At 39.0% G+C, this 13,456-nt stretch overlaps 1 protein-coding gene across 3 annotated transcripts in view; it reads right to left on the minus strand.

Annotated features, from left to right (window-relative positions):
* Positions 1-13,456, minus strand: part of LOC132796395 (myb-like protein Z) — a 38,701-nt gene that overhangs the window by 14,189 nt on the left and 11,056 nt on the right. The window contains exons 1-4 of one of the 3 annotated variants that reach the window (XR_009633551.1): positions 8,746-9,134; positions 8,553-8,693; positions 6,124-6,199; positions 5,364-5,438 (exon numbers count right to left, since the gene is read on the minus strand). Coding sequence is in view for 1 of the 3 variants with exons in the window: in XM_060807560.1 (XP_060663543.1) it covers positions 5,279-5,296; positions 6,124-6,199 (94 nt within the window). In the remaining 2 variants the exon portion in view is untranslated. Of the gene's footprint in view, positions 1-5,206; positions 5,297-5,363; positions 5,439-6,123; positions 6,200-8,552; positions 8,694-8,745; positions 9,135-13,456 lie in introns of those variants that run through there. The other 2 variants (XR_009633552.1, XM_060807560.1) reach the window with 2 other exon arrangements.

Genomic DNA, 13,456 nt, shown 5'->3' on the forward strand with positions numbered 1-13,456 from the left:
ACAGCAGCTGACACACTCCCCTTCCTCACACCCTTCTCCCCCTCTCTTTTGTGGCTGCTGTAGGTGCAAATGTAGCTGCTGCTGTTGACGTCGTTGTTGCTGTTGCTGCTGCTGCGTCGTCATCAAGTTTTATGCGCATATTTGTTTTACCGTAAAAGTAGCTTGTAAAGCGAAGAGAGAGAGAGAGAGAGAGGGCGACGCGAGGGGCGTTAAACAGATTGCACACAGCTTAATGTCTACTAAAAATCGAATTGTGATCCATCAACTATGCTGTATATGGCAGCAGGTCGAAGTTGTTCCGTTTGCAGAGGAAAAATGAAGAAAAGTGGCGGAAAGAAGTGAATTGCGAGGGAGCAACGAGCAAGCGGGGGGAGGGGTGAAAGTTCCTGTCGCTTGTCTGACGTGATTTTTGTAGCGCATTTATGTATAATTTTATATTTATGAGCATGGCTGTTAAAAATGGCCAAAAGTCGACGAAGCAGCTCCGAGATGTGTTTATGCCTTTAATGCTGATTTATGGCGTCAAGGCGAAAAAGCGTTAACTTTCCGCATGTGTGTGTGTATGGGAGAGAAAGGCAAAAAGCAGGCGAGTGAAATTTTTACTGACTAAACATTAATCAAAGTTTAATGTCTGCCTAAAGAGCATAAAAAGGGTTACGGGAAAAAACTGTTGCCTACTTTGCAGCGCACTTCATTATCAATGCACGTAAAAAGCGATGCGCCAAGCCATTACTTGCATGTTCAAGGCAAAAACTACTTCGGCCACAACAACAACAACAGCAACAACAACAGCAACAACATTGGCTTTAAATAATAAATACTCTTGAGAATTGTGGGAGAAATTGCTGTTGTTGTTTTGAGAGGGAGTTTCCAAATGCAGGCCGCAGGCGGCAAAGACGACGACGCAAGGGCAAAAGCCAACATAAAAAAAAATGGCAACAGCTTGAAACTTGAGCAGCACTTGATGACTTGCCACAGGGCGCTGAGGGCGTGGCAATAAGGCGGAAAGAGAGAGAGAGCGATGGTGGTTATACAACCGCAAGTCCCAATAAGCCACTTAAAAAGTTTATAATTAACAGCAGCAGCCGCAAAACTGAAAACAAGAAAAGAAGCAACGCAACAACAACAAAAATAACTGAAAATAAAATAATAAAATTTTGCAGTAAATTAAAAATGTTTTGCTCGTTGTGCCAGTTGCAAGTTTTTCTTGGCTTTGGAGTTAAAAGCCGAGTTAAGCGGCAACTTCATTAGCTGGCATGCATTAGAAATCAGCGTGGAAGATAAGAGGCGAGTTGAAAAGAGAAAGAGAAATATAAGTAGAGAGAAAGAGAGAGAGAGAGAGAGCAGGTCAGGGCTAATCAAAATGCTTGGCGCTGACTGTTCATATTATTTTTAATCAATTAAGAGCTGTCAAAAGGCGGCAAACAGAAACTTAAATGATGCGCCTCACACGTGACATGTCTGCCAACATCCTGCAGGACACGTAGCTCTCCTACACACACGCACGCAGACGGACACACTTCTTCTTCGTTCTCACAATGGACCATCGTTATCTGTGGCCATTTGGTCGCCTTTATATTTACTTATATGCAGTTAATAATTATGTCACTCCCTCGTCATGCGTGTGTGTGTGGGTGTGTGTGTGTGCTTGTCTCACGCCTCTTGTTATGGGAATACCCCTATTATATGCTCTGCTACTTCTAATAATGCGCCCGTTGGCTGTCATCTCTCGCAGCACTGAGCCATAGACAAAAGCCTCAACCCAAATGCTGCCAAAGATTCGCAAACAAAAGCGCAGCAGCGGCACACATGCTCTAGCTCTGTCTCTCTCTCTCCTCTCTGTCTCGTTCTCTCCGTTGTTCTGGCTATATGTGTGTATGTGACAGCTGTTGTTCTGTTGTCTGGCAAGCGGATGTGCGAGCATTGTGTTGGCACATCCGGTTACATTATGAAACTAACACACACACACACACTGAGCCTGTTATGCAGTAAACTTAAATGGTGCGTCCTTCTTTTTTACCATTTTTTTCCTTTTTTTTTGTTGCCTAGACTCCAATTCCAGCTGGCGTTGCCTGGCGTTGTGTGCTCTGCATTAAATATACTCGTTTTGCTCGCTCGTTGTAGCCTAGCAGCCTCATATTCTGGGCACTGTTCTTAAGTGTAACTACAGGCAGGGCCACACGTTGCGGCCATAACTCATGGACCGTTAGTATATATGGGCATCAGGATGCTTTTACCAGGCTAGTTACAGCGAAACACTGCACTACACACCACTTTTTGTGGAATAGAACTAAATGTAAAATACATAGCATACTTTTTTGAGTAGCGTTCGAAGGAAATTATTTATTGAAGTAAGCCTGAAAGTATGCTGCAAGAGTTGTATAAACGATAGGGAGTTGATTATGAAAAAAAAAACAGTTTGAAAATGTAGTATTAAGTAAAATAATAAAGCTTTACTAGAGTCATAAGTGATATAAGAAATATCTTTAAAATGTAACAAAAAATCATTAAAAAATCAAAATAGATTTCCTTTTTTAATTGAAACTATATTGTTTTTGTCCAAGACTTTATTTAGTCTTAACACATTTGTCATATTGACAATAGTAAACTTTTTTAATAAAACAAATATAGTCAATACTATAATTCTTATTAATAATTCAGCTAAGTGTTATAAAAACTATGAATATGAAATCAGGACTCAGAATGCTTCACTTTAAATGAATTATATTGTATTTTACTTAAACATTTTCATTGTCTGCCATTTCGATCACAAACTCTTGCTGTCCAGTGTAATTTAATGGTGAGCGCTGTTTATGCTCTACATGCTGTTGCTGCGAACACACATTAAAGCCATCAATTTCATGGCAGTTTTTGGGCCCAAAGCAGGTTATCGGCACACTGAGTGAAAGAGGGTTTTTCTTTGCCACCCTTCCATTTCCACTTTGCACACTTCCTGCTACGTTCGGCAACGAGGCAAAAAAGAGTATGAGTATATATTTTATGGTCCTTGGTTGGGCACTTGGGTAAGCAGATAATTACATAAAAATGAATAATAATCTTTAATGATGCTGCGCCACGGCGATGTTGTCTCCTGGGGTATTGACAACAGCTTATTGACAAAATGTGTTAATGATTTTGCAAATTGAATTCGCACCGTGTTGGAGAGAGAAGAAAGGGAATCCTTTTGAGCTGCGCTTGTAGAAGGAACAGGAAGTGAATGGTGGGCAATCACCTGCAGCAGGATGGCAATCTAAATAGCCGGAAGTCCACGGCCAGCTGCTCAAGCTTAAACTGTAATCTAAGGCAAGACATGCGTGTGCGTGTGGTCAGGGTGTGTGTGTGTGTGAGTGTCGGATGCTGCATTTGATAAGGCACGGAAGTGTCTGCTGCAAAGAGACCACAAAGGGAGAGAGAGAGAGAGAGAGTGGGAGCACAAGATGTGCACAACTAATAAGTAACATTTCATTTGGTGGCAAGTTGGAGGAGGTTGGCAGACCGCTAAGCCAATAGACAATGAATCGAGTTAAGTGCAAGCGAAAGCATAAACGCTGTAACAGACCCAAAAGATACGAACGAGAAGCAGAGAATGGGAGATTATTAGTTGTCGGATAGTAAGACAAATAGCGCATATAAATAAGCCACTCGCTGACAAGGCAACGGCAGCAGCAGCAGGAGCAGCATCCTTCTCTTTTGCGAGCAGATTGAGTCATGGTCGAGAAAGCTCCTGCGGCTTTATAAAGTTAATAGAAATTGTAATAATGAGATAAGAACAATAAGCGTCATGTCTGCTTGCCATGCGATAAAACTGAAGAGCGATGATGAAGTTGATGACGATGAGCTGCAGATTGTGCTGAAGAACAGCTGCAGCCAGCGCTGCTTTTATCTCAATCTAACAATCGACACTCTGTCCAGTGTCCAGTTTTGTGAGTGTGTCTGTTCAGTTCAATAGCTCTGCTCATATTGATGTCTCGCTTGCCGGAGCGTGATTATGAGCAGCCTAAACGTATTAAGGCCATGTTGATTGGTTCTTGCCGATAGAGCACTAAAAATTGCGCCATTTGTTTGCTTTTGGAGGGTGGTGGGGGAGAGAGAAGAATCGACTGCGTGATATATTGAACAGACATGAGGGATAAGCTTAAGCTTAAGTCATAGCAGCTGTTGTCCACACAGTGTTGGTTTAATCTCTGCTCCAAACGATAAGCGGCAAAATTCCACAGTTAAGACAACGAGAAAGATAAAGTATAGCTATTGTTGAGGAAGATTTGCTGTCCTCGAGTGCCAGTTAATGTTGTATAATTAAAGTAAGCTCGCTTAAGATTGACGAGCGAATGTTTTCTGTGGTCATAATCCCAAACAAATTGCAATTGTCTGCAGTTAATTATGGAATTAAGCTTAAAACTTTTGCAGTTGAAAACAATCTGGCAAATTGAAAGCAACAATAGGCAATTCGAGTTACGAAACGGCAACGGAAATACAGACGAATCCGTTTCGATAACATCGCAGCAGCAAGGCAACATTTTCAATTGCTGCAACTGCTGTTTAATGTTGCCACACACACAGCAGGTTGTGGGTTAGGATTCCGGCTGCCTTCAAGCTGTGCAATCATCGATGTGCATCTCGATCTCTCTGGTCTGACGTTGTCTGCCACGCGCAACGCATATCCGTTAGTTGGTTTCTGACTCTTTTGCAACGTTGCTGCCACAGACACCAGAAACGAGAGCGCGGTGGCAGTTGCATAAAGGTAAAGATAGATGATAGCAGCAGCAGCAGTCGAGGCATAGTCAACAACGTCCTCGTCGTCGTTTCTAATGCAGCATTGCGAATGCAACAGACAGACAGACTGCATTACACACACACACACACAGCGACAACACTAATGCCAGCTCGCCAATCGGCAAGAGTCGTCATTATAAATTGAAAGACATTTCCAGCAACAGCAACAGCAGCGGCCAGCAGCGCCTGCAGCCAAAAAGGATATACAGCGTGAAGTTCTCAGCTAACACTGCTGCTGCTGCTTCTCCTAACTGCATCCGGCAAGAGAGATGGAAAGAGGAAGAGAGAGAGGTAAGAGAAGTAAAGGAAGTCTAGAGCTGGCAGCTGATGCTGCTGTCGTCGTTGTGGACTGTTGCGCTGGCTGAGAGTCTGTAACATGTGTCGCTTCAAGGAAATTGAATTTTTATTAAAGGAAAACATTTTTATTGCAGATTATTTTCATTTTATTTTCGTGATGCGGCTGCGGCGGTGGTGGCCCCTATCAGAGTCTTAGCTGATTGAAATTTCAACATCCGCCGGCAGCCTGCAATTCAATTATAATGAAAAAGTGAAAGGTAGAAAAGAAGACATAGAAAACTTTTGCCGCTTAACTTTGACAGTTAATGTGTCTAATTAAATTGCAAAGGATCAGACACAAACAATGAAATAACTTCGTTATTTGAGTTCTGAAAATAAATAAAAGGGTATTAAATAGTCGTTTATTGCATTGCCTTAAACGAAACCTGTCAGCGATGTTCGCTTTTCGATTTTCCACTTGCCCGCTCGATTTTCTTTTGCTGTTTTCTTTGCCTTTGCATTTTAGCATTTTTGTGTGTCGGTTCTTTTTAGCTGTTTACATGCCTTTTCAATTGAAAATTCAAGCTCAAGTTGTGCGCAATTTGGTTGTGAAGGGGCCACGCCCAAAAGCACACGCCCCCATTGAAGCACTCAAGTGGATTTTGTGGCTTTAAAAATTATTGTCGGTTTAGATTCGAAAGGATGTGGCTGAATAATATGGCAATTTGTGTTGCAGTTCCAGTTGCATTCGTAGTTGCAGATTTCTGTTGACTGCTCGTAAAAAAGTCAGTTGGGTTAAATGTCGTCCTTGTTCTCCCTGCTTGCCAAACGACAATGGAAGCCATTGAGTCATAAAATTTATAAAAGCATTTGCAATAAGCATTGCCAAAAGTATCCACAACTCTGCACTTAAAATGTTTGCGAAAAAACGAACAAAAAAGATAAGAGTTGGTCAGGAACGATAGCGAGAGAGAGAGAGAGAGAAAAATCGACGGGGAAAAGTTATGTGCGGAGGAAAAAGGAAAAACAGACAAGCGAGATATACTGTACAAAAATTTGCTGGCAAGTACTTACCATTTTATTGATTTTGAACATTCGTTTCGATTTGGACATTTTTGCTTGGTCAGTTTGGTTGCTGCTTTTGCGATATCTGCAATGAGGCAAAAATATAATATTACATTATTTTTCTGTTTCGACAATGCTGCATTAATGTAGCGGATAAGAATATACAAAATGCAAAGTTCACTAAACTTGACAGCTTAAGCACAACATTTATTGAACACATTATTTACCAAGTGCGAATAATAAATTAATAATTGATGATTTCGTTTCCTTAAAAACAAGCCGAGTATGCTCGAGGGTATTATTCTTAAAATATACTAAATTCATATACAAGAAATACAAAAATATACCGATGGGCATTTTCAGTATAATTTCATATATACCATAGAGTTTAAAATATACCAGATTGTCATCCAACACAACAAAGATTAAATTGCAAAAAGCGTTTTTCGCAATATATTTACAATTTCATAACTTCTTACTGACGGACGGACAGACAGACGGAAAGACGAACACGGCTGATCAAAAATATATTGGGTATGCCTTCTTCTGCAGTCGCAAAGTTATAATCTTAATATTGTATTCAATATATAAATTTAAATGTATTTCTATAATAGCTTTTACACATATTTCATTTAAAGCTAACACTTCCTCCTAATAATTTAAGCTTTTATTGCTTTAAAAGCTAATTTTTGAAACTTTAAATAAACTCTATAATTGTAGCCATTCAACGTTACAACACTAGCCACTCAGCAATTAATGCATATCATAAATATTTCAAAAGGGTTTTGCTTGTGTTGTTTTTTGTTTCATAGCTTCTTGCTCTTTTCATGTGCAAGTGGCACTTGAACTCTTGTTGTTTAGTTTTATTTAAAGTATTGTGAGCATGCAAATGGCAAAAAATTTGCAAGTCAAAAATGGTGCTTTAAAGTAAACAAAAAGGTGGCATAAAAAAGAGCCAACGCGGCAATGAGAATTATGGGCTGGCAGCAGGAAAAAATAGTATAAAAAAAGGAAGGGGAAGAAATAAAAGTGAAAAACAAGAAAATCTTTGTCCCCAAGGATGCGAAGGACAAAGGGAACTTTGCACTTTTGTTTGCCGTCACGTGCACTCAATAAACTTTGAACAAATTTGCATTTGCAACACACTCGCACACACACTTGCATGCACATTGTTGCAGGCAAAAAAACGAGGCAGATAAGGTAAAGAGGCAAAATACAGAGGCGGAGGCAAACGCATCGAGTCGAGTCGAGTCGAGTCGAGTCGAGTTTCAGTCGCAGCGGAAACAAAGTTGAGCACACAACGTCCATTTCCTTGTTTTTGTTTGTTGCACCATTCGATTGAGCTCGATTTGCAACGGCTTTTTGTGCCACAGATTGCCAACTGGTTTCAGGTGTTTCCGACCAGCAACCAACAACAACAAACTGTGGGAGAAAAAAATTGCTTGCCCAACAAGCGGCTTAGGCCAATCTGGCGATGCGAATCTCAAAGCTGGCATCTTTAAGGATCAGCTGATGTAAAAAGTGTTTCCCACTTGTAGTTTTTCTTTTTTTTTTTTTTTTCTTTTATTTCTGTGTTATTGACAACTCGGCAAATGAAATGCAAATCGAAGCTGGCAAATGCAATTCGCAGCGTAATGAAGAATTCTCAATGCCAATGGGGAATGAGAGTCCCGAGTCTTGTCAAGCAAATGAGGGAAGAGCAATAACAACAAGAACAACAACAATCAGCAAAGGGAACGCAAACGCATCAACAGTGGGCGTGGCACACTCGTGTTGCACCTGCAAAGCTAGGAAAGCGAGAAAATGAGTTTTCTGCAATTTTGTTGCTGCTTTGCAATTTATGCAAAAGTCAAATGTTGATTTGTGGCCAGCTGCAGCGCGCAGCAGCCGGACTCTCTAGCATACATACATACATATATTGATTTAGTGCGGTTTTTCTGCCACAGACTAAGAAGCACATTGCCATGAGCTTTACCTGCTTTATGCTACGTAGTTGCGGTAGTTGGGTGTGATTACTGCAGGATGTGGCAGGACTCTCGTTTGCTGTTGTTTTTCTATTTTAAGTTTTGTTTCTATGTCTGCATTTTAGGATTGAACTAGAAGCATGAAGAGTCGAAGTCTAAGTCGTTTGCCATTTGCCATTTGCATAATAATTGGCCTCACGAATGTGAGCTGCACTTCAAGAGTCAGAGCAAAAAGGGAATGAAAAATGAATGTAGTTGTAGCGGGGGCAAAATGTAGTTTTGTGGTGCTTGTGGCGAAAGAGTAAAAAGGGCAAACAATTTGCTATTGATGGAAATGGATCAGACCATCATCATAAGAGGCATCTTATCCGATGATGATTTCCCACTCATGTGTGAAGTGCTCAGAGCTAAGAACTCTTGCATTGCTCTGCTGTTTAAGCACTTTTTACAGTTTAAGATTTCCATCCAACATACCTTCTGGTTATTAATAATATTGTGTTGATTACAAGACGACAAATTCGCTGAAGCTTGAAATTAACGCTATTGACATAACAACCCGTTACTTTCTTCCTTCTCCTTCATCCTTTTGCCAGACCCTTCACGTGTAGAGCAACCCTTATAAGTGAAAGAATTAAATTGGCACTCTTTGGCAAAATGATGTATTTACCCAGAATCCCTCTTATCCCTGTCTGTCCCTCCGCTTGCAATTTGAATCCTTGGCACACAGCTGCCAGAGACCAAGAGAGAACCCTGCTCAACTTGATCGAAAAGTTACTTTTTACCTTTCGCCCGTTGCCTTTTGCATTTTATCAAGGGTTTCAATTTAATAACAAGCACCGTCAGCAGCCAGCAGCTGAGTTCACAACTCTCTCTCTCTCTCTCTCTCTCTCTCTCTCTGAGTTGCCAAAAGTATTTTAATACCTTTTTAAAGGCATTTGTCGCGAAGTTGTTTTTTTGAGCTAAATCAGCTTTCAATGATTTATAGAGGACATCTTGACAATATTTCAGTTGTGTCAAATTTTGTAAATTAAAATTAAAAATAGAATATAAAATGTCGCAGACTATGAAATGAAAAAGTAAAATATAGAAAATGTCAAAAATCTCAAATTTTATTTAATGCAAAAATAATTAAAAATTAAAGAATATTACAACAAATGCTTATTTATCAATAATCAAGTATATTTTGAATTTAGTTGATAAACAAAAAATAGTCTTTGGCATATTAGTGGTATAATATTTATTTATAATATTTATTATTTCAATTTCTTTTTTGTACTTTTCCTTATATAATTGATTATCACAATCCTTGATAGGTCTTTATCTGGAATATCTTTTATGTTACTCTTATGGCCAAGTTATTGGCCACACCTCTCAATCTTCTTTTCCCTTGCAGTTCGCCATGCCTCTTTCCCATGTGTGTGTTGACAACAGGAAATTGTCGGTTGAACGCCATAAATTATGGCACACTTTACTGCATTCTACACTGGCATTATTGCCCATTTTCCCCTCACACCCTCCACCATCAAACATGCTGCCTAATGGCAAATGAAATCAGCTGTAATTTATACCTCTTTATAAGCATTTAAACATGTTTATATTTATTTTCCACACACATTTTTTCTGTTCGCTCTCTCGAATACTTTGCAATTACTTCCACCTGGGCAATAAATTACCGTAATTAATTTGCCAAAAAATGTTGCATTCCATTGGTGGCGTGTTTTTATGTCTGCATTATTATTGTTAATCATTTTAATTGGTATTTGCGTGGCGACATTGTTTATATTGCGTTAACTTAAAATCAATTTAATAAATGTTGTATCTTTTAAATTGCGCAATGATCTTGATTAAACACAATCAAATATTTAGTCAATAGATTGTCTTTCAAAATATTCGAAATTTATTTATCTAAGACCGCAAAACTTTGGATAGAATATATGGACTTGGGTATTATAACTTTGTGTAACAGGAACAGCAGAACGATTTTTGAAACATACAAAATTAACTAAAGTTTTTACGATTCCTGAAAGTTTGGTAGAAGGTATTTAAGAAATACTTGTGTATGCCAAAAAATGTCTACTGCAATTGAGTCTTAGCTGCTTTGTCTGACAATCTGGTATATTTTGTACTCTACGGTATACTTTTTAATGTAATAGAATATAGATATACCAATAATAGAATTGGGTATATGTATATTAGTATTTATGTGGTATATTTGTAGTATATGGTTTTCTTGAAAATTGGTATCGGGTATTTCATAGTCGAGTACACTCGACTCCAGCTTTCTTGATAATTACATATTGACTTTAAGAATTTTATGTAAATTTTTCAATCAGTTGTTCATATTTTAAATCTGTAAAACAAGTATTTATGGTGCTCAGTTGGCCTTAACAATTTGCATAATGCATATTAAATCTGCCCGGTTGTAATAACAATAACAAGAGCCATAACAGCAGTTAACAACAACATTGAGACTGAGATTTATGTGCAGGAGTTGTGGCTCATTGAAGCAATTTAATTTTGTGGCTAGTACATAAATTTAATTTTAGATAAACACAAATGCTTGCAGGCAAACTAAGAGTATATTCATGTACATATGTGTGTGCGTTTGTATTTGTGAATTAACATAATCGCATAATGCATGAGACAACATCAGAAGTAATGAAACGCTCTCAGCTCAATTATGCTGCTGAAATCTGCAATATCAGAATGCAAATCAATTAATGGAATTAATGGAAATGCACTGTTTATTAAAATCCGGCCATGTGGGTGTGCGTTTTATCTCTCAGACTGAATGCAAACTAATTAAGAACAGCAGCAAAATCTAATTAAAGTGTCTTCTTGCCTGCCTGGCCAGAGACAATAGGTAAGCTCTTCGGCTCATAATAAGTTTGGCACAAATCTGGCCGAAAAGCTGTGGCCAAATTTGGCCGCAGGCCAAAATCACACACAGACATACTCTATGTGACTGGCAGTCGGATTTTGTTTGCTGGGTTTTCGATTTCCACTTGAAAATCAATCAAGCAGTGCTCTCTTTGAGTGTGCTCCGAAAAACTGTTGCAAGTTTTATAAATGCTGATCGGAATGGCTCAAACTCATGTTGCATTTTGCATGCCTGTCAGCTTTTTTACTCTTAATGCGACTACTAGACTTGGTGACTTGGCCTCTGAGTCTGTGTCTGTGTCTAGCCGTTTATTTAACACTGATTGCCAATGCACACAGAGATTTGACAACGGTGAGTTTCAATCGTTTCAACTTACAGCTACATTTTCTACCCACTGCTTCAAAAGAGTCCCTCTCTCTCTCTCTATCGTCTATTTGTGTGCCTGAGGTTGGTTGCTAAGTAAACTCTCTGAACTCTGAACTGCCACTCGACAGCAAGTGTAATCAATGCCCCACACATAAACACACTCGAGTGTCACCAGCTTCAGCTTCAGATATCGAAAATGTTATGTTTAAGCGCTTTTGGCCAAACCAAATCTACTTTAGTTTCATCTGACAAAATATACATATATGCAGTATACGTTATGTATGCAGCTATTTGTGTGCTTCTGAGCTTTGTGCAAATCACTCTCTTGATACCATCGCCTCTAGGCAAAATCCAACAAAATGTGTCCATTAGGAGATGTATCAAGTGCAGTTTAAACTCTATCGAAACCAAAGTGCAAAGCCAACGCGTCGAATGCTTAATGTATTAAAAGCTTCCTCTCTACTAAAAATTAGAGCTGAAGCTTTAAATACATTGATAGTTTCTAAGTAAATCTTATTTTACAATATTGACAATTAAAAATTATTGCAGTAAAAGTTAGGCATACGCGTCGTATGCTTAATGTACTTAATGTTTAAGCTTAAGGATAGTCGTACATTCTTATTTACAAAGTTTAAGAATAATAGTTATTGAAGTAAAATATACAAGTTAAGGTAAATGCTAAATTAATATTAAATGTCGAAAAATCCATAACTATTTACATTATCAAGATCTTTATGTATATATCATTATTAATACTTCAATAGATACCAAACTTTTTACAAGAGTTAGAGGTATTAAAACTCTTAGCACAGGATGTAAAAACTATGGCTTAACTATTAAGCGTCTGCTTGAACTATAACTCAAAGCTAAAGTTAACTTTATCTCTCAGTTTCTCTAGGCAGCCAGGCGGAGTTTCCTTTATAATTGTCTGTTGCAAGTTGATGCCTGGCAACAAGCAAAGTTTTGCAAGGCTAATCAGTTGTTCAAGTTGTCAAAGCCTGAGTCAAGAGTCGACTCTCAGTCTACAAGCAAACTTGACACATTATCAAAACGTTTCGGGCTAACTCTTGAGCTCAGCCTCCTTATATACACTATGCTATCTACTTAACTTGATGATATATTTTACACGTCAAATGAGAGAAGAGGCTGGCTGGAAAGGAGCAGCTCTCGCTCTCTATCAATGATGGTGGAAAAATAATGGAAATTCTTGTTGTCGTCTTCTCCTCGTCACCTTAACATAGAAAATGATGTGTCGAAAATGTAGCACAGGAGACTAAGCCCACAGCCCAGACTGAGGCATTGACAAGATGATGCCCTAGCGATATGAAACTGTATGTGTGTGTGTGTGTGAAAGGTTAACTTGCAACAGACAGCAGAAAGAGTAGCAAAAAAATGAAAATAAAGTGAACTGAAACGACAGGAAGCGAATGAAGCGACGAGCTGATTTATTACAAACGCCCAATGTCGATGTCGATGTGGATGTCGGCGATGTCGATGCCGTTGATAAGCAAAAAGCGATGAGTTTCGACGGCGGCGGCAAGAAGGAAAGCGGATAAGCTCTCCGCCAAGCCAAATGCAATTGGCGGGAATTATGGTAGCAGACGACGATAGACGATGAGATCTCAGAGAGTTCACTGCCAACTTCATCAAGCTGAGTGGCTTGACTGAAAACTTCTAATGAAATTTTGTCCGAAAGACACTCGACTCAAGCTTTAATATATTTTTGCACATTTACATATTCCAAGCAAACAAAAAAAAAACGCAGAAGAAATATGAAAAAAAATGGAAAATGTTAGCAGCAGAAAGGAGAAAAAATGGATTATAGTTGAGAAAATGGAATGGACTGAGTCGAGTGACTCCATTAATATTGTGCGCTCAGGTGAAATGCTGATGCTGTTGCAACTATGCTTGCCTCCTGATGGATGCTCTTGCCACATCTACCTGAAGCTGCAGCTGCTGCTGGTGCTGGTGTTGCACTTTGCCTCGCTTGATAAGAAGAAAATGCACTCCCAGTGGCTGCTTGTCATTTGGCTTGAGCTGTCTTTTGCTTTTTCTTACACATTTCCCCCAACTCGTATTCATCTAGTTTTAGTTGTTGATGTTGTTGTTCTTGTTGCCTGTTGACATTGCA

Source organism: Drosophila nasuta, chromosome 2L (genome assembly GCF_023558535.2).
Source record: "Drosophila nasuta strain 15112-1781.00 chromosome 2L, ASM2355853v1, whole genome shotgun sequence".
NCBI lineage: Eukaryota > Metazoa > Arthropoda > Insecta > Diptera > Drosophilidae > Drosophila > Drosophila nasuta.